This window comes from Rhopalosiphum padi, chromosome 1 (genome assembly GCF_020882245.1).
Source record: "Rhopalosiphum padi isolate XX-2018 chromosome 1, ASM2088224v1, whole genome shotgun sequence".
NCBI classification, from domain to species: Eukaryota; Metazoa; Arthropoda; class Insecta; order Hemiptera; family Aphididae; genus Rhopalosiphum; species Rhopalosiphum padi.
Genome location: NC_083597.1, coordinates 31,347,082 through 31,370,166, shown reverse-complemented (window position 1 = coordinate 31,370,166; position 23,085 = coordinate 31,347,082). Strand labels below are relative to the sequence as shown.

The 23,085-nt window shown below is 23.3% G+C and overlaps 1 protein-coding gene across 1 annotated transcript; it reads left to right on the top strand.

The window, feature by feature from the left end:
• The first annotated feature begins 2,353 nt into the window (after positions 1-2,353).
• LOC132918350 (protein takeout-like) lies at positions 2,354-13,995 on the top strand. Its single transcript, XM_060979541.1, has 6 exons — positions 2,354-2,393; positions 12,653-12,745; positions 12,858-13,005; positions 13,063-13,199; positions 13,273-13,422; positions 13,820-13,995. Exons 1-6 carry the CDS (start codon positions 2,354-2,356, stop codon positions 13,969-13,971), a joined length of 720 nt encoding a protein of 239 aa, XP_060835524.1. The 3' UTR covers positions 13,972-13,995.
• Positions 13,996-23,085: the final 9,090 nt, after the last annotated feature.

The window sequence follows — 23,085 nt, the reverse complement described above, 5'->3', positions numbered from 1 at the left end:
TGGTTAAGTGAAAACGCAGCATGTCCTAAAAATTAAATCCATTGTAGATTTTTTTTTATATTTTATGATGTGTTTACATTAGTATTTGTAGTTTTCACGTGTTAAATATACAATGTAGGTACTTACTACAAACGAGGAAGATAAACTATAGTAAGTTTTTGATGTTTTATTTTTTGAATGTATTTAATTTAATAAGATAAAAGATATTTCGTGATAGTCGTCTTTATTTGGTAAAATTGTATTTTACTGGACAGCCAGTGCCAGTGGTGTCTGGTGTGTTCTTATTTTCGTATCTTACTCAACTTAACGTCAACATATATATTGTGATTCTGTATAAATATAGATTTGTGAAAATCTTCTCAATATTAATTTTTCAATACTATAGACGGAGTTATTAGTACGACAAAAAAGTGCTCGCGTACTTATATTATAAAAATATAATCGTCATTCATGAGAAAAATAGATTTTACATTAACTCAAATTATAATATATAGTATAATAGATATAAAGATTAATTCATTTTTGAGTATTTTAATTATGACTCAGTCTTGGTAACGGTTTTTGCATTTTTGGAAAATATAAATTATCTGACTAAATAATAAATATAATAAATGGAATTTAGAGCTTAATAGGTAAATTTAGTTAAAAAGATTTTTGAAGTTTGTACATAAAGGCCACGTAATATCACACGATAAACCTATTGAAATTGTTCTCATCAAAAAGCACCAATCTAGATTTATATATGAATATAAATAAGAACTATATTTATTTTATACCTATATATTATTTACAATACTTATACAAAGAATATATTATTTGACTAGTATTAGATTGCATAGGCAACTAAATTGACATACGTATATGTATAGCAACAAGTTGTCAGTTACTATAACCTTATATTTTATATTATATTTTTTAAGTAAAAATTTGGAGAAAAAATGACGTTTATCTATTGTAATTAAGTTTAATTTGATATCATACATAATATATAAAGTTTAAATTAAAATTCATTATAAATGCATCATGATGGTAAACCAATTTATATTTATTGAATAATATTAATTACGTATTTTTATTTAAAAATATTGAAATATTTTGATATTTATAATTTATTGATAAAATAATTCTTATCCAAGTCAATAAAATCAATTACTATTACGGTATGATTTAATGAGTGTATTATTGAAGTTAATGGTTGAAATTTGGATTTATCTAAGTGCATAAAGATTAAAATTTAAAAATTGTCATGGGTTTAACATGAAAGCTTTCACGGTCATCGTAGCTGCAATAGAACAAATTATTAATAAACTAAATATTTTAATTTTTTAAAGTTCAATACTTCGCTAAAGCGTAAATTTATAATTTACTTATGGATATATTATTTCATTTATATTTTAATATAATGCTTATTTTTAGATATCTATTTACACGTACGTAAAAAGTACGTGTGTTATTGTCTTTAGAGTATTTTTCTTTTCAATGTTAATGTTGTAATTTTCTCTAATATCTTTTACGGTTCAGCATGGAAGCAAAAATAATAGAATTACTCAGATGCTTTGATTTGTTTTTTGTTTCAATAATACAGAGGCATAAACTCAACCTGGCGATTTGAAATAGTTGAAATTACGTGGCGGAAAATTTGCTTTTTCTATATTTTTGCATTTTGTATATAAATATAATATATCTACTAGGATACTACTATTCGATATTATTTAATTATCATAAAAATATATTTAAATATTTTTATTTTTTCTAAATTAAATACATTAACAGATAATGTATTTTATACTTTTGTTATTGTAACAGCCATATTAAAAATGCTTCAAACGTGTATTGGATAAATAATATAAAAAATATTTAAATATTAAAGGTTAAGACGTATATTATTACATTTCAATATTTAAGACTTGATATTTAAGGGATACTTGAAAAGCGTTATATTGTAATTATTTGTGATTTAAAAAAATATTTCTATTATAATATGAATTTGTACGTATTCCTGTAAGTTATAATTGAAGACATTTTAGTAACAAAATAAAAAGTGCTGGTGATTTATAACATAAATAAATAACTTGTAAAAATAAAATGTTTAGATAATAATATATTAAGTACTTTTTAAAAATTATTTATCGAGCGTGTTTATTGTTTTGCAGGTTTTTGTTTGCTTAAGTTGTATAATTGATTAATATACATTGATACTTTTTAAGCGAAGTTTACATTCTTGTTTAAAATAAATTACATGTATTTGAGATAATAAATTCAGAGCAAAGCGATGACAATGATATATGTTTTGTATTTTTTGTAAGTAATAATTTTTTAGATGAAAAGAACGTTTGAATTTTCTACTTTAAGGATGGTTTCTGGTATCAAGTTGGATCTAGGTAGTTGGTTAGGTTAGTACCTTTAAGTGATAAAAGTAAAAAAATATATCAAAAATAACTAGAAAATCTAAAATATTAATGAAAATTAGGAATGCTAAAACACTTTGTTTTAAAGTTATTTATAGACAGTTTAAATTTACAATTTTTATTAGTTTTTTTTTCTATAAATGTCAATAAAAATTTCTTCAATTGCTTAAAAAGCTTGAAAATGTAATGTAATTTTTTATTTATAGGTAAGTATTTAAAAATATTTATAAGGTACTTACACACTGTACACACATCATCATTTTTTTGTATATAATATATTTGAAGTTTAAATTTTGATAAATGCATTAAATCATTTCGCAGTTGTTAATTAATAAAATGCTAGATTTTTATTGATAAGGGTTGAAAATTGAATGCAAGGTTGATTATAACTAGATTTTAATGTAACTAAAAAATGTATAACATTTATAAATACAGTATTTTTTTTTATAAACATTTTAATTTAAATTTCGGACAAAATTAGATATTTAAAAGAAGAATAATTATTAACGATTTTAGTTGTTATATTGTGGTAATTCTAAAATATTATTCATGTTTATTCGGAACTTTCTACGTGTATTATTTATTATATTTAATGCACACATTAATATTTTCAAATGTAATGTTTTCGAAAAAAATTAATTCAACCTACTGTATTACTATAATAGTAAAATTAATTACTTGAATAACTATACAAATATATCAAAAAATATACTCTTGATGATTTATTATTGAATTTAAATTTAATACATACATTGCAGTGCACTCAACATCTACTGTATAGCAGTACAGTACTAACATTTTTTTTTAAAATTACTATCTGTATACAAATACATTATGTTAAAAAAAGATTTTTTAATTTTATTAGAAAATAGTTAGCACTGAATACGAATAACTCATTCAAGTTTCAAAAAAATAAAATATGACATTTATTATAATTTATAAGAATACAATAATACAAAATTATTGTAATATAGCCTATAGTTATTGTAAATTCTAATTCTAATAATATTTTATGTAGACCTTCAATTGATTAACTATGGTTATTAATTTGACATTATATTAGACACCAATGTAGTATTTTGTTGATACGAATTTAATTAAACTTAATACTTATCTTTGGGAATATTTGCTACACTGCAAGTATCATGGTCATACCTAATCATATGTTAAATAATAGGTAAACGTTACGAGTATCTTTATATTATATTAAATAAATTACTATAATAGTTATTATAATTAGTAATTACCCAAATATTCCTTTAACTATTAAAAATAATGAAATTCTAAATTGTAGGAATGGCACAATATGTTTAATGAACTGCTGTGTTACTCAGCCGGTTTTAATGTTTTGTTTTTATATATTTGATTAAAATGGTTTTTAAATGCATTTCGCATTAAGTGCATTTCTCAAGACCTTGAAAAGATCGTATTAAGATACATTATATAAATATTCACATTTGTATATTGTATTATATACCTATAAACATAAAACATATATATATTTATATACATTTATATAAATTTAAGTACGATATATTATTATAAATTATTCAGCTTAGATAGCAATCTAAGAAAAAGGAAATTACATACAAAGAAACTAATATATATTATTATAGGTAGGTACACACTACAAGACATTATAGGTATATATTACTATATGTAATTCACATTTATTTTTAAAATTTAATTAATCATTTGTTTTGTGTAATGAATAAATTTTTTTTCAAACTTTTCATGATCTTTTATTTGCCTTAATAAACTGTCTTTATTTTAAGTAGTACTTACATTCAATTTTTAATCTTATGTTGTGCAACGTGCGCTAATCTGTGTAATGTTACATATTATAATAGGTATACATATAATATTGTTTTATATGTACTATGTACTAATTGTTAGCCAAGAGGTAGCTTTAACAATTAGTTAATAAATAGTTATTATTTTGTATTCATGACTTTTAAAGTAACTAATACATAATCGAATTAAAATTAAATGTATATCCTAATATAAAATTAAATAATTACATTATTGGCAATTTTGAATTTTTGATTTTTTTTTACATTTATGTTAACTTGAACGTTATACTGATCGAATGAACGGATTTACGAATTTACGAATGTATCAAACAAAATTCTATAACTGGAAAACAAAACCTCTACAACCTCATTGCCCATTGGTGCTTTAAATTTTCAATTAAAATATAATCTATCTTCAAAGTTAAATGTTTTTTAAACCAGACGGTAGGCAGTAGGCGGCAGGTATAATATTGTCTAAAACTACACATAAAAAAGCCCAAAAAAGATGCATTATTTTCTGATAGCAAAATTAGTCGTTACTGCTAATGATAATTTATAGAAACTTATCTAACTTACAATAGACTAATAAATTATAGACTATAGTTTAATTTTATTAATGTTTTCCTCTGAAATACTCAAATTCTCAGACAATTCAACAATATAGTCGGATTGAATAAAACAAGTTTTGTATACTTAATTAAATGATTTATTTATGGTATGTTTTCCGTGCAAGATACTAATAGATATAGTTGATTGAGATTTAATTATAAAACCGGTTTAGGGAATATTTGTTATTTTGTACTTTAATTTATTACTACCTATAATATAATGCAATCAACGAAGTGTAACTACATTGGCGTGATAGAGTATGGGCACTGCGATTTCATGTGTGAAGTTCACAGGAAAAACATTTTTTATTTTTAACCACCATTTATTTATATACAGCAGTGATTTAAAATAATTAACAACAGTAATCAAATACATTAAATATAAATTTAAAATGAATAATAAAATATGTCCAACTATGTCCAGTTTACTTATAAAGTAAATCATACCTATATAGAAGTAAATTCAGACTAGAGAGGGGACAATTCTCAAGTGTGGTAGAGGGGTGGGGGTGAGAATACTGTGCATACCTACAAATATCTACGCATGTCACTTTTTTTCATCGATAGGTACCTGTATGAATAGTAATTTTATTTGCTACACACTTATTTATACTAAATTGTATGAAAAACAAAATGTATTTAAAATAAATATTTTGTATTTTTATGGCTATGATTACTTTTTTTACGTACAGCTATTATTAAGTCAGAACCCACTCTCTCTCCCGTAAAACCACCACTGAACAAAACCGAGTTGCAATAAAATCAAGTCACACTTACATGCAAATTAATAAATAAACTGAGCGCCGTTTTCGATCGGACTAAACCGGGTCCGATTTTCTGATGAAATTATTGCTGTTTTTAATATAAAATGGAAAATATATTGTATTTTTTTACGTAAATATAGTAACTAGCAGAAAATATAATATGTTTGTTACGGATGACTTCTTAAAATATAAAACACATTGAAATAGCATAGTTTATTATTTAATCAGCTTTTTTGGAACATTTTAAACAATTTGAACGTATTTATACTAAATATTGTTTAGGTAGTTACTTTAAGTTGATACCTATTTATTTAGACGGTTTCGGAACACTTTGCGATAAAGTTTGGTTGCCTAATTTACAGTGTGAAGCTGCAATCTATACTAATATTATATTTTAGAAGAGTTTATATTATGTTTGAACGTACTGATTTTATTAACTACTGGACTAACCTTGTGACTCGGGGGGAGTGGGGGAAAGATATTTTAAACTTATTTTTTAATCTCTACAAGTTGGTTTAGGGTGGCTCAAAAATATTGAATCATTTTTGTTTATATAATATAAAGTTACAATAATATTTAATTTAATGTTTCTTATTAAAATATACGAAACAAAACGAAATGTACTTATTTTTGTAGTTTATAGATTCAAAAAATATACTCAATTGATTTGAATGAAAGTTTCATAGATTGTTCTCAGAAATATTGAGAAACTTTCGAGAATAGTTTATACTACATTCGAAAACATATTAAATATACTATATCGTCTATATCTAATTCTCCTAGGTGAATTGTCCACTCCAGTAAAATAAGTTCACAAAGCGAGGTACATCAAATAAATCCAAGAAAAATTAAATAAATATTGAAATATATGAATAAATATTATATTACATTAAAGGGATCTTTATATATGTATTAATTTAAAATGAAGACTACTTACAAATAAAGTAATAATTAAAAAATGGACATTATATTATGATAGTGCTATGGTGATATTATGAGAGTTGGTGTTCAATTTGAAAACAATGAATCATATTTCATTAAAAATACTATTTCAATTAAACTTTGTTAAAAATACAATTTCTGAAATTTCTTTAAAAATTGAATTACTTGTAAGTATTTCTTAATTATATTTTTTATTTATACTAGGAAAAAAAAATGAATAAACATATTTCTAAGTACCATTCAGAACTTTATAAGTATTATTTATAACTTTTTGAGAGTAACTTATTTATGTATTCTACCAATAATATAATAGTATAGTGTGTTACATTTTGACTTTAACGCAATAATAAATTGTACAACAATCAAAAAATAATTTTGATTGGGATGGTATAAGATTTTAGATATGTAAAAATATTTATTACTCTTTAATATAAGTATGAGTAGTTTAGTACAACTAGTACAAGTATAATTTTATAAGTGATGAATATTATTGGTTTGCACTTCACGTAAATCGTATAGATTTATAAACAATAATATTTGTAATTATATTTTTAGAAATTTGAGTTTGCGAATTGTGGTGTAAACATTTAAAAATGCATTAAGATATTTCTACAGTAGGGATTAGATTTAATTAATAAACTATCAAATATAATGAATTTATAGGTTTACAAATGATTAATGTCTTTAAGACAGTTGAATCACACAAACGTATTTATTTATGAAGTAAAATTAATTGTAATAGTTTAGAATTCTGTTTGTTTAGCTAATTTTCTCAATATGTCCTCTACTATTTTAAAAACTATGAACTTTTTTTTGTATGCAGTAGTTGGAAGTGTAATCACTGTTTCTTTCTCTAAGTTGCGTGAGTATATAGTGTATACTAATTTAATAAAAATTACAATTTTGAAAAATTGTAAAAGAGTTGAATTGTTGAATAAAAAATAAACATTTAGTATGTATGGGTAAAAAATAACTCAGTTTTTACCAGAGAAATAGATTCAACAAGGTCGATATATCAGTTTAATAATATTGATAAATCATGGATAAAATTCAATATCAATTGGTATATGTGTTAAATTTTTGTTTAATTTAAAATAACCAAAATAATAGTAATGATGATAATAAGTTTATTTGCAAATAATTGTCTGTGTTAAACATAGGTAACATAACTTATTATAATACATAGATAAAATAAAATGAGAGTTAACTAAGAGTTTATAATATTTGATACTCTCCGATAAGTTAATAACTATTGTAGTAGAGGGTTCATAACAACATAGATTTACAATTGTACGGCGCTTCGAATTGCGTTCATAAATGATATTTTGTCCGTAGTTTTCTCAAGACACATTTGAGTTGCGTCCTAGTTAATAATTTGCACATATATTTTTTCCTCCGTACTTTTATAAACTAAGGACTGTCATTTATAAAAATTATGCGGTTAAAAATTAAAAAAAAAAATTACAATTTATTATTCTAAAAGTTAATTAAAAATAATATTACGTATTATTATATTATTATATGATATTAAGGATTTTTTTTTTTTTTTTTTGATTTTATTAAACAGATATATTTGTGTACGCCAATTTTTGAACAAACTCTTGACGTGATATATTTTTTGTTTCAAACTGAGTCATAGTATTTTTAACAAAATCTTTTTCTACATCCTCTATTTGTTTATTTGTTAAATTTGAGTTTCACATTTTAATATAAATGTCACTTTGAACATTTTTCAGTACTTCTAAAAGCTGAAAAATGTTAGGATACGGCGAAAATAACATACAATTTAATTTAAAAAAAAATACTAAAGGAGTATACTAGGAAGTATTTTTAGTACTATGAATAATAAATAATTTTAAGAATACTTTAGGAAAACTTTTAAATGTGCTATCATCAACCTATAAAACTTTACACTTACTTAAAATTTTAAAATTGTTTATTGTTGAAAATGTTACAATTTTTTTTTTTGTAATATTTGCTAATAATATTTTTTTCTTTATTAGTTTCTATCTTAACCAAATATAGGTTTGCGCAAAATAATATTATTCTATATTTTTAGGTAATTTTGAAATATTATGCTCGATCGAGTATGATGCATATTTTTTCTAATACGATTATTAAATAATATACTGTCCGATATGATTTGTGATAGTCAATGTACTTACATTTTCTATACATAAATATTGGTGTAGAATTTTTTAAGACTATTCATATTGAAAATTGAGTTTATTAACATAGACACACATGTAAATTATAATGGCCCTCCCCAAAATTTAAAAACCAAATTGTGCCTAAGTATGTAGCACTATTTTAGTATCAATGATTATACAATTTCAATATTATTTAAATTTATGTGCTTTAAATACGGTTTAAAATAATAAACATCATAAAAATGGTGTAAATTAATTTTATAATCTTACATATTATATTTTATTGTTACAGGAGTAGAAATTATTTATGCACTGATATTTTTATTAAATTTAGGAATATTTGTATTAATATTTGCTAAAGTATTTTTTGTAAATATAAGAACTATAGAAAAATCGCATATTTTATATAGATGCATGATCAAAAAATAAATTGATATGTATACGAGTACAGGGTTTGTATAAAAGCCGTTTTATTAAGTATTTACGTAAAAGAATTTAAGTAAATGTATTTAAATATATTATTTAATTATTTTTATGTATATACTTTTTAAAATTTTAAAGAAATATTCTTCACACTTCAGATTGTTTTTTGATAATCATTATACTATTTTATATATAACTAAATATTTATTTGAATATTCATTTATTTTGTATTTCATTAAAAATATTGCCAGTTGTTTATTGTTTAATTAATATTAAAGTTTTTCATCAGAATTCAAATATGAAAAAATTTTGCTTTTTTAGTAGGTAATTCAAAGTTTTTAAATTAAAATAATATTTAAATATGACTATATTTTTTATAAGTAATTGGTAGTAGTTAGCTTATACATTTTTTTCACCTATTTGTACAATAACTAAATAAGTAAATTTAAAATAATATTTGAAATTTTGAAAAGTATTTAAATACATGTGAATTAGTTATTCCTAAATATTTTCTAAATTGATAATTTGTATCTGTATTTAAATACAGTTTTAAAATTATCTTAACATGACTGTATAATAATACATAATATGTTAAAAAAAATATATTAGGTTAAAAATAAAATACACTAAAATTTTATACTTAATTATATTATATAATCATAATGTTCTATACACATATGTGTACTAGCTGTTTCAACTTGTTTACGACGTCGAAAAATAAAAATACGATAATTAAATTTACGCCGTGTATTTTTGTTTATGCCTGAGTACACAACTGTAATTATAGAAGTGTAAATGGTTTTATTTAACATTATCAAAAACATGATAATTTTGGGTATATTTATTAATCATTAAACTCATTCTCAAATAATAGATTAATTAAAAAAAATTTAATATGCTTTACTCAAAAATATTTCAGTGATGAACATTTTATTATTGTAGTAATAAACTCATAAAAGTAATCCGATAACAGTTACAACTTTGGAAAATGCAATAAAAATCTAGCCAAAGCATCTTGAAAGTAATAATAAGAGAACTTAAAGTTGTATGATATTCTAGATGGACGAAAGGATTTATTTTCGTGGAATCTTTGTGTTAGGCGAATGTTAATTTTTTCTTTTTTTTTTCTTCTAGCAGATTAGAAGTTTGCGTAGTATAAGTTGTTGGTGTTGGTCTGAGCACTCTACAACTTCGTAATTATGGTTCTACTATTTCTATGATTCTGTATATCTATTCATAGACGTCTAATTTTGGATTTTAGCACAGGGTAAAATAAAAAAATATAATTAATAAGAACTACTGTTCGTGGATATTATTCCAATTCTAGTAACAGTTAAAACTACAAAAAAAAAGATTTTAGATATCGAGCACTTGGTTATGATCATATTTCCTATCTTGCATAAGTTCAAAGGTTCTACAATTGTTTTGTGACAATTTAGAACTGCCAAATCATTAAAATGGTTCAGTGTCATATTGTTTCTTCAGTTTCTTGTATTAATGTATCTTCTTAACAAGGAAAACGATTTTTTAGTTGGGCATGTAGTGACTGGTACTATTAATATAAATTGCACACAATTCTTAAGCTTTATTAGATAAATGACCAAATATGATTGATTTTTAAATCAATATATCTGCAAATGATAAAAAAAATTAAACCTTGACCTTTAATTATATCATGAAATATATTTCTGTGAAGTTTTAGTTTATTAATATTTAAATCATCCTTGTAAACTTCACATAATATTTGTGGTGATATTTTTGGATCAATTAAAAACATTTCCACGTTCAATAAAAATGATCAAACTTCAGGGTTAAATTAAATAAATCTTAGTTGTATGTCAGAAAGTATATAATATACTAATTATATATGATTAATAATCAAAAACTTTCAGGTGAAAATTCAAAGGACTTGGTTGTATTTTCTTCATATTTATGAGGTTTTTTCGTTTTATAGATTCTTTTGGGGCATTTAATTTCAAATCTGACCATTATATTTTTGCAGATTTCCATAAAATTTTGAATACATCTCAAATTTGAAATAGTATCCTCTAACGTCTAAAGTATTCAAAACTTGAACGGAAAGTACTTTACAATAGTGCAATACTATGTTTATAGTATTTAAAAATACTAATCATTATTTTAAGCATTATATAAGTATCTGTAAATATCAATTGTTTTAAAAAAAAAATTTGTTTAGAATATAATATATATTGTATAATTATTATGATTCATGGTATTTTATTTTTAGCTATATATTTAGATAATAAGTTCTTTTGATAAACATTTTTATGTCAAAACTCATTAACTGTCATAACAATCAAATAATTTTTAAAGTGAAATGTCGAAATACTATTTTTACGTTTTACCCTTGTTGTAATCGAGTTCGGGAACGATTGTCTTAGTTGCCTCCGTTAAGTTGGTGTCTATGTACCTACCTAACTTAACTTAATACTTAATATACAAAAAATCACGGAGATCTATACACACATTTAAATATCAAGAATTAGGATACTATAAAAAATATAGTATTCATAAACAATTTTATCTCATAAAAAAACAGTAAAAAATACATAAGTACCACATGTATTAATATAAGTTAGGTTAGGTTATGCACTATGGATGGGGATGAGATCCAAGTATCTAAATTATACAGATTTTCGAATCAGAATTTTAGGGATGAATCGGTGTAATCGGATTATCTAGATTAACGATTTATTCATTACGCACACTATTATTTACACTGAAAATAATAATAAAATATAAATATAAATATAAAAATATTTACATGTTTATTTTTTTTTAAGTATGTTCATTCCAATAATTATTAGTTTATATTATTACAGTTATATGATTTTTAAAGTTTTATTATTTTGTTTGTTAGATTACTATTTACTTAGTTTAATCGATTATAGTATCGACTAATAAAAATGTTAAGATAATAATCTAACGTTGACTTTTTAAGACTTATAAATTGTTGAAGAATACATATAGTTTTAACAAAATTAATATGGGCTATTTTGTTGTAATTTAGAAATTAATGGGCACTTAAAACTTTTAAAACATCTTCGAAACACTATAGTGAATCAAACTTCGTTTAGTATCGTTTTCCAATTGTTATGATTTATTATTTCATCTTGTTTTTACTTTAAATAGGTCATTTTTGATATTATTATTAGATTCTCAATGTGTAACTGCGGAAGGATAAACTATAAAGGAAATTCGTTTCAACGAAATTTATTTCAATTAGTTAATCGTTAAACAAGTGAAATTATTTTTAACATTTTTTCTGCCTAAGTAGAGATATTTTTTTGAATATGATATTTTTATTCAGTTTAATATAGGTTTTTAAAGTAATTAGACCTCTAAACATAAAATATAAGGTTCAATCTAGAATGAATCTAGATCAATTTATTCAAAAAAAAAAAAAAATAATAATAATAATAATAAATACTTTTTTGTTTAGTTTGATATTAATAGAATATTATGTTGTCACTGTGAATAGAATTAAATTAAAATTTAGAATTAAATGCATTCAATTTTTCATAATATATTATTTTGTTATAGCAAAGGAATTTGTGAAGTGTCATATAAGTGATTTAGAATTTGATGAATGTGTTAGATCAGGATTACAAAGTGCGATTCCTCAATTAGCGACGGGTAACTATATTTAAACTGAAAAGTTATAATTTTAGATATTTGATTTACCAATTGTATATTTTTACTTAAATTTGTTATCATCATTATTGTATCATGGTGATATTATTAACAGGTATCCCTAGTTTGGGCTTGCATAAAATGGATCCATTGAGAATTTCAAGACTAGGAATAGATCAAGGGACTCCATCAATTAAACTCAAACTCAATTTTAAGGACTTGGATATAATAAATATGAGATCTTTGATAATAAAAAAAGCCATGTATATTAATGGTAATAATAATATTTTTGTACGATTACTAATGTTGGATTATTACAGTTACGATCCGGTAAACTTTAGTATGTCAATTGAATCTGAAGCTCAACAGCCTATTGTTTTACAAGGACTGTACGAAATGAATGGTCAAATATTAGTTTTACCCATCATAGGAAATGGACAATGTAAAATTAGTTTAGGTTGCTACTAAAATGTTTTTATTTATTGATTTTAAATTAGAATTGATATATAATCTTAGTGTATTTTTTCTAGAAAACTTCAAGCTTACTGGTATATTGCAAATGACACAAACATTGAAAAACGGGAGTATATTCTTAGGAGTACAAGATTTATCTTGGAAATTTACTACCTCAAGAATACATATTTGGTTTGATAATTTATTCAATGGAAACAAAGCTCTTGGTGAGTGAAGGTCGAGTACAACCTTTAATACTTTAGTATTAGATTTCAGTTCATTATTTTATTACTTGTGTAATGCGCATTATTACGATAAATTTAAATCATCATTTAATTTATTATAATTTATCTCAATTGGTTCTTTCTTTTAACATGATATGATATAGGTATTTCCAAATATATAGTTTATTGTGTTATTATTGGTAAATTGATACTTTATTTCCTTAGTTTATTAATACCTACCTGTTTTGATTTACCATAATTTCAAATTATCTAATATTCTAATGGGTAATTTATATAATGTTATTACATAATATTATATAAAAAAATATTAAGATAAATATATGTATATTAGCTGTATGTATTTTTAATAATATTTATGGTGATACTATTTTATTTTTAGGTAATCATATGAATATTTTTCTTAACGAAAATTGGCAAGAGTTATTTGACGAAATGCAATCGGCATTTGAACAAGCATTAAGCTCAGCTTTTATAGGAATTATCCAAAAGTTTTTCAATCAAGTTCCATTAAAGCAAATTTTTAATGATTAAATATTTAAGTTTTTATCAATAATTATTAACGTATATTATATTATAATAGTTCAAGTATAAACTAATACATGTTTTCGTCATAATATTCATTACTTAACGTTTTGTTTATTTTCAATTATATTGTGTCAGTGGATATGGTAATAATAATAATATTGTAGTACTTTACAATATAATATAAATTTTAGAATATAAATCATTTTTGGAACAGGTGATTCTATTTTTACAAACATTGTGTTATTTATTAACCGAGTAAATAATGTTTATTGAACATCAACTTAGTCTCCGCTCAAAATCGTTTTTCGCATAGAACGATATATATAATTGAATTCAAATTTAACACATCCATTACAGTGACTCACTTGAACCATATCGTACAGAAGAGCGGTGTTCACTTGCGCACTTTAAAAAAACATATTTAAGCATGATTATAATTTATTAATATTACCACGGTTGGTAAAATACACTTTTAGTCGTTAACCTATTGATAGTAAAAAAATATAGAAGAAAATATCCGGATTTTTATATTTATGTTCTTTTATGTAAAATAAATGTTTAATTCATATATCCACTATCCACCTTTGTCACTTTAAAATGTAAGAACTCGAGATAAAAGATAGGTACTTATAATCGATGTTACTGACAAAAAGAATAGTTTTGGACATTCTCTTTCTTTTTAAAGTATCAATTAAAAAAAAGGCCCTAAGCTCCATTACAGGTATTATCTAGTATTTAAAGGATACCTAAGTATCTTTAAGAATTATTTAGGATTGATTTAAGTTAATAGAGCTCGTATGTATATGAAATTGTGTATTTTAATATTTTTATTTGTCAAATTTTATAGTAATTTAGATACAAATTTGTTTCGTGTTCTACTGAATCAAATGATAACAGTTTTATTTTTATTTGTTATGGTTTTAATTTATTTTTTTTGTTATAATATTTTTTATACAATTTGTAAATGTGTTCTTTTTACAATAAGTACAAGTGGTGTGGGAGTTGTTGGGTTGGAGGCTTGATAAAAGAATTTGAGTTTTTTTTAAATTAAAGTTTTGAAAAGTTATAGATTAATTAATTATTTTTAATTTTCAATTTTTCTAAACGATATAATTAACGTTATTTTGGGAATAATGAAAAAAACTCATTGTTTTGCCCTCCAAAATATTTTAATTTTATAAGTATTTACTTTAGAACCAAAATTGAGTGAGTTCTACTAATATTATGTAAACGCGTTTTGTCTTTGTCATACGTGTGTAAGACGGAGCCATGCGGGTACCACGTCCTCTTAAGACATGATGTGTGTGTTGTTCAAATTCCCAGGAGGTCATCCATCCCCGGACGAGGCGGGAACTACCAACGGAGCTGCTCGCTTAATATTTATTTATATTTTTCGCTATAAAATTAAAAACGTATGTTTTTGGATTTTTAGAATATAAATGCTTATATTTAAGTATATTTAGCATTTCGACTTCTTTTTTACTTGAACTTTAAAATTAAAAAAAGTTAAGCAAGTGGGTAGTGTTTTGCTGTATATTAGGTATTGAATTGAATTATAATGGATTTTGTTAAGTTTGAATTCAACGATAATCCGTTGTATATGATGAAAAACGATTCTGAGCGAAGACTGTCTATATGTTGGCAATCGTGGTTACAAAGCAATTATTTTAATAATAATATTGGATTTGCGTAAGATTTTTGTTTTTCCTTCATTTTTGTTTATTTTTCCCGATTGTAAAAACTTCAAGGTTTTTTTTAGTGAGCAGTGAGACACATTTTGTCCAGTGAGAAAAGTAATTGTGCAGTTCAAAGAAACAATTTCACGATGATATTTATTCTATATTATAAAACAATAATTTCGTAAGCCTCTTGTATCTAACACTTTTATGAAATTAACGGAAAAGTCATCTTCCAAGAAGCAGATCAAGTGACTTCAGAAATCGATAGTGAGATTATGAAACCAACCTTGAAACAGCCAGTAAATTAATTAAAGAAAAAAGTTTTAAAATTGTTAATATTATTCATTACTATGCATACTATTATTTTATACAAAAGAGTAAAAGTAAAATTGAATTAAAAAAAATTCATCTAACTTATCTTGCTTATTTATTTTTTTTATTTAAAACAGACAATTAAATACAAATTACCTATTATTTATTTTTACAAACAATATTTTTAAATTATTATTTATAAAAAAAAATAGTGCATTAATATAAAATGATTTATTTGGTATAATATGGGTAGAATACGGATTTATATTATGTTTTTACAATTATTAATAAAGATATGCAGTCCTATGAAAGTAAAAATTATAGATTTTACACTAGATAGTAGTGTAGCTGGCACAGTTCAACGGATAACAGTTCGTAGGTTTGGTCTGCGTAAACAAATTCCTTACTCCAAGAGTGGGAATAAGTTTGTGCAGTCAGAAAAAATTATTACAAAAATCCTACACTCTCAAAGTGAAAATTGAAGCATTTATCGACGACTTGTTGTATGTACAGATATATGTATAAAAAAAACAACAACACGCGTTATTGTAAGACCAATACTTAGGATTTAAAAATATAATATTAATAGAATAAATTATTTACATAAATAGTATAATAATTGTAATTAATTTTAATTAATTTTTATTATAAATTTTCAGCAGTCAACTTTAAATTTTTTAAATATAATTAGTTTTCTATTTATTGTTAATAATAATAGTTTTATTGTAATAATAGCATTGATAATTGATAATTTCAAAATAGATTACAATATTACAGCTCCCCTAAAAGCAGAAATTGTGTTGACGTAGCGATTCTTATCTGTTTAAGTATATACATGATAATTTATAGTTTATTTAAATTTAGTTTTTAATAATGGTGTTTTGTATCAGAATTAGATAATAATACAATTTAGGGAAATGGAAAACAAAATTTAAGTACTAGATAGATCCAGACCTTTCATACAATGTTTAAAAGATTTTAAATTATTTATATTTATATTTAACTTACGACATAAATTTAAACCCATATATATATATATTATAACTTTTTGACCAAAAACTTTATTTCGACGGGGTACTTATATATTTACATTTTGTCTGTATCAGGTATTATATTCATGATTAGAGAAAGATACTAAGTGCTTATGCTTATAAAGTTTTAATAGGGTTGATTAATTATAAATAAAATTTAGATTGTTACGTTTATTCTATTATAAAATATTATAGTGGTGCTAGTTTGCATAGATATATTAAATATATATTTAATGATGCAATTTATAGTAATATTAATTTTAGATAAGTGAACATTATATGATCCCCTCTAAATTGATATACCATGAAAAAATTGTTTGTAGATGTAAGAATCTATTTTTTAATGAATAATAACATCGTCATATAATAATATATTTTATTGTTCAACTTATACTTCACTACTCCTGTGGTTTTCAGTACCAGTGTACCACTACTCACGAGAATAAGGTTATTTAGGTAGACAGGTGATAGTGCACAATATAGTATTAGATTATTTCAGACCTTTAATAAACCTTTGTGTACGTTGGTATGTTGTGTTAGTTTGAACGCAGAATGCAGATCATAAGTATCTAGAACCTGTAAAATAAGATAACTTATTAGTTATTAATATTAATCCATCAACCCGATTAGTGAAGTAGAAATTAGCCACCCGACTACTCGTTAAATGGATAGGAATATAGGATTAAGTGTAAATATGGAATAAACCTCTGAATTTTGGAGTTGTATAATATAATTTAACGTAAATATACGAAAAATAATAATTGTTTTACTAGGACTGAATACCGGTTCTAGAATCCATTAACAATTTAAAAAATCTAAACCAAATGTAATTAAGGTTCATCCTCCGCTTGAAAGTTAGATTTTTTTTATTTTAACTATCACTCAAGTCTTTTACATTGTGTATATCTTACTAAGAAGGCCGCTGTTTATGTTTTATTAATGCACTATGATCGTTTATTTTTTTTTTTTACTTAAGGTCATAACTGAAGATTTATACCATTTGTTACTATACCATTCAATAAAGTTACAATTTATTAATATCAGTCTGAAAACTATCATCATTCTCCAAGAGCAATATTTTTGAGTATTTTAAGACATTTCCATCATTAATACACAAAAGAAAAATACAAGGTGAGTGGAGACAAATGAAAAATTTGAGTTTGGTCACCTTTACATGATTTAGTTGTTTAAATTTTAGCTTTGCGTGCTAAGTAGTTCTTATAAAACCATCTGAGTTTGAAATATCTAGTAGGGTTGTTTGGAATTATTATAGAAGTTATCTGGGATATGGGGATATTGGAATTTGATTATTCATTTATTATTGAAGAAAATGCACGATATTTAATAATCAATATACATATCAGTATATCACAAATTAAATTTAATAGACTTGACAATTATTAAAAAAATTAAATAATTATTTATAAAAATAAAAATTTATGGAATGATAAATATAATTCTTACTAAGTATTTGTTATAAACTAAATAAGTAAAATGCTCATTGCTCAGATTCCAGATTAATCGTATTTATTTGGAGTTAACCATGAAATTCTTTGTAATATGATTGTTTCAACGATAGTTTTAATTTATAGATCATGCTTACGTAATTAATGTGTTACATACTAAAGCAATTAAGCGAAAATACGTAGACAAATCAATTAAAAAGTTTGAATTTATTCGATTTTGGCTGAGTTTCATTAAAGAATGCCATATGATGTCTTGATGTCTTCAAAAGATAAAGGAGACATTTGTTTAAATTATAAAATCTATTTGAAATGTTTATATTAGACTCTAGTTAGTAATATTTAATTAATTAAAGAAGCAATATACTTTAATTCAGTATCTAACTTCAATAAATAAAGTTAACAATATTGTTTTGTTAAATAGTACATAATATAGTAAGATACTTTCCAATAGTGAAAAAACATAAATGATTTTTAAATGTTAACGTGTAAAATATATTATTTCAAAATTCTGAAAAAAAAAATTTCTTTTTGAAATTACATGTAAGTATCGTAGTAATGATTGTTCGCTGTAAATGATACCTATAAGAAATATATTATAGTTAGCAATTTAGACAATGGAAATTATTACAATATTATTTTTAAAACGTATTTTAAAATTCATTTATGTACTTACCAGAAGTCAGAACTCGGAAGGTCAACTCGGAAATTGGTAAAAGATTATCCGGAGTGAAAATATAACGTATAGTATATTATTAAAAACTGGTTTTCAGTCGATGTGAGTTTTAACGATTTTATAATGTATATTTTGGAAATACATATAAATGTATACTTTGTTTTGTTTAGTAAATATTATGAAGTAATAGCACTGATAATAATTTGAATACTAATCAGTTAATGTTAATTATCTTTTTAATAATTTTATTATTTGGACAGTAATAAACTGTTATAAGATTGTTGATGAGTATCACAAGAATGCATAAATTATTTTCATTATCCATTATAATTTAAGATTAGCGTTAAAAAGTTGTCAGATTAACATTTATTGCATCTATTTTGTTGATATATTTTAAAGTTATAAGTATTTACTGTGATTTTATATTTGAAACTTTTTGGTTATATTATATTAGAAGTAAAAAAACCTAACCAATTAAAAAAAAACATAGGAATGATAAAAATCTTACACATAAATAGTTTATATTAATTAATGTAGTTTCAAGGGCTACTAATAAAATTATTCATAGTTATTTAACTAAGTACTTTAACAACTAAGATATTGATAAGACTATGATGTATGAGCGCACAACTATTTGTTCCTATTATTTTGTTTACAGGTAATTTTTGGTTAAAACTATATTATATACTAGGAAAAGTCACAGGCATACTATATTATATTAAACACTTTACCTAAACTAAATATAAATTAACGCATTTAATACAACATTTTACGTGGATTATTTATATAACTGATTGTTATTAATATAAATTTGTAGTTAAGACAGTTTGATATGCCACATAACCTCTTAATTCTGTTTTTGTATAATGTTATGTTATTATTATTTGATAAATAATAATACATTATTCTTTGTGTTTACATAACATTTAAAAATCTTATGATAGGAACCAAATTTAAAAAACTGCATAAATGGCACAGTGAAAATTATTTATATTTTAGAGTAGTAGTTGAACATAATATATAGGTAGCATATATTGTGTTACTTATGTGGCTATGTACAGTATATTCTGTAAACTATCAGGTAAATTATAATTAAGATTTGAAGCTTTTAACTTAGCTAATAGTTAATTGATAGAAAAATGGATTACGTTAGATTCGGGTTTATCTCACTTGGCAGTTTTCAAAAACTATTTTCATGATACTGTTGATTATAGATTGGAATTATATTGCTGAAGCTTATAAAAGTAATTTTATTATACTTTTCTTTGACGATTAATTTTACTTTTTTCTTAGATATGAGTAAGTTGTATTATAGAAATTATTTTTTATATTTAGGTATTACATAACAATCAAGTTATAAATTATTTGCATAATTAACGAGTTATTAACGAATTAACGAATTTTATATTTCTATGTTAAACAAGACATTGTTAATAATGCATGTTATATATTATATAACTGTATTATTAAACGCATTTATGATCTTGAACATACAAGTAATTAGATTCCTCTATTATATGTATTTTAAATTCTTAAAGTTAGTTAAAAAAATATTAGAAAAGTTGGGGTCTATTTCCTATTTTTATCAATACCTAATATTATAAAAATGTATGTATAGACATTTATGGTTATTTTTTATAAATAGCTATTATATTATATCTACGAGCATACTTAAAGCTCAATAACAAATGTTATATTGGCATAGCGTGCCTAATACAAGGTCTGTCATCATTCATCATTAATAAATTCTTTACTACCTAGTATATTTATTACCATCTTACATCTAAAATAGGTCTTACAGACAATATCGTTAATTATAACTTACGAACTCTTCTGAAAATCGTTTTTTGAATTTGATTATTTATAATTAATTATAATGTTTATTCACGAATTCATGATACATATCGTGATCTGTGCGCAGTAGAGCGAAACGAGACGAGTGATAGACTCATACTTTTTGTTGTATTATTTTTGTTTTTGTAAAATATGTTTATTGAAATGAATCGGTATGGTTTTTATTGTGTCTTTAATGTTGAAAGAAGTAGACGACAAAGTAATTTTATGATAAAATAAATAAACATAGAAAAAATAAATAAAGCCTTTCGTCACAATTTTGATCCATTGCATGTTAATAAGTAAGAAATAAAATAAATACTAGAAGACTAAAAACTAGTTTTATGAATGTCTAGTATAATATATAAATTATGATTTGTGCGCAAATCGTGAGGATTTGTTTTGGTTATTTTTTTAGGGATATCCAGTTGTAATGACAACTATTAATGAACTTATAAATGAATAAAAACCACAATTGTATGAAAATATTATATTACCTCCAACAGTAGTTATGACCTTGGGAACTATTGTTTGTTTTGTAAAACATTTTGGATATTCCCTCAATGAAATATCCTTAATAGCCTATCTTAATATTAGATTACTCGTTGGTTTTGCCTTAATGTGAGAAATTAGTTTAAGCAGGCAGGTGCGCAATACTAACAAAAATAGTTCGATTCTTGTTTTCACAATAATAAGAGTACCTATACACACAGCGAAGGTATACCGAATACATACGTTTCCTTATATTTTAATTTTTATGTTATATACAAACGTATATGTATGTTATTAAATTAACTACGCTGTCTAGGAACGTATTTAAAATTATAGACATATACATTAATATACATTTAAGACCGAGGACATTAATAATGTAGGTAGCTTTACTTACTTAATACACATCCATAAATAATAATAAATAATTGGATAGAATACATGGCGAATTTTATACACATAAAATACACGGGGACCACAGATTGGTAAATCGTACTTTATCTAAATATGAAGAAATACTATCGTGTTATCCGTTTCGTTTAAATGTACCACTGAGTTATGACATCATAAACCATGATCGGTACCCACAGCATATTTAGGATTTTTTTTATATTTAGACCGTTTATTGAATGTTTACAATCTATATAATTTTGTACTGTAGATATAATTGAGTATAGCTTTAATGATAAATAATGCGCAACTACATTTTTTTTTATTTTATGATTGTTCAAATGTTGAATAATAGCTAGTAACATATTATATAATATGAAATAATATTTTAATAATCAATAGGTAATATAAGTAAGTATGAAATTTGTTTTTTAGGAAAAATAAGTACAATCTATAATAATTTCTTAAAAAATCAGTTCAGACTACTATGTTATTAATTGATAAACAAATTACTTAAAGCAATATAAATATATAATAAGGTATATTTAGAAATATAGGCTATCTAAGTCTCTACAAAATCGTTTTTCGTATGCAAAAACGTATCATTTCAAATCTAATACACCTACTCAATGACGAAATACACTTGACACTTACTATGTAGCAAAACGACTTCCCCGGTTTTAACTGAATATTAACTATATAAATTTAATACATTATATAAGCTTTTCATTGTAAAAATAAATTGATATATAAATTAAATATACGTTTTTGCAATTGTCCAGATCATATATTAGTAAACTTATACCGCAGAAATAATTTTTAACAATAAACGTTCAATGAATGTTTAAGTTAAGATTTTTATCTAATTTTCATGAATGAAATTATAAATTAATTTTTTATGAATTATGTATGATATGTGTTTGGATAAATTATAAACGTTGCTATTATTTTCAAATATATTCTGTTAGAATTCTGTATTATTTATTTCGTGGAAAATATCAAAATGAATTAATCAATTACAATAAAGAAATAGTTAATAATATATTAATAATAAAAGTATTATTGTACCTATAAAATTAACATTTTTAGACCGGATTGAAGAAAAATAATGTAATTCTTTCTTTTTATACATCATATATAATAATGTGATTATCTTTATAAATCATTTGTTACATTAATTTATATCTTATTCAACAATATATAGTTAGTAATTTAAACTTAACAATCAGTTTTTTATGCATTTT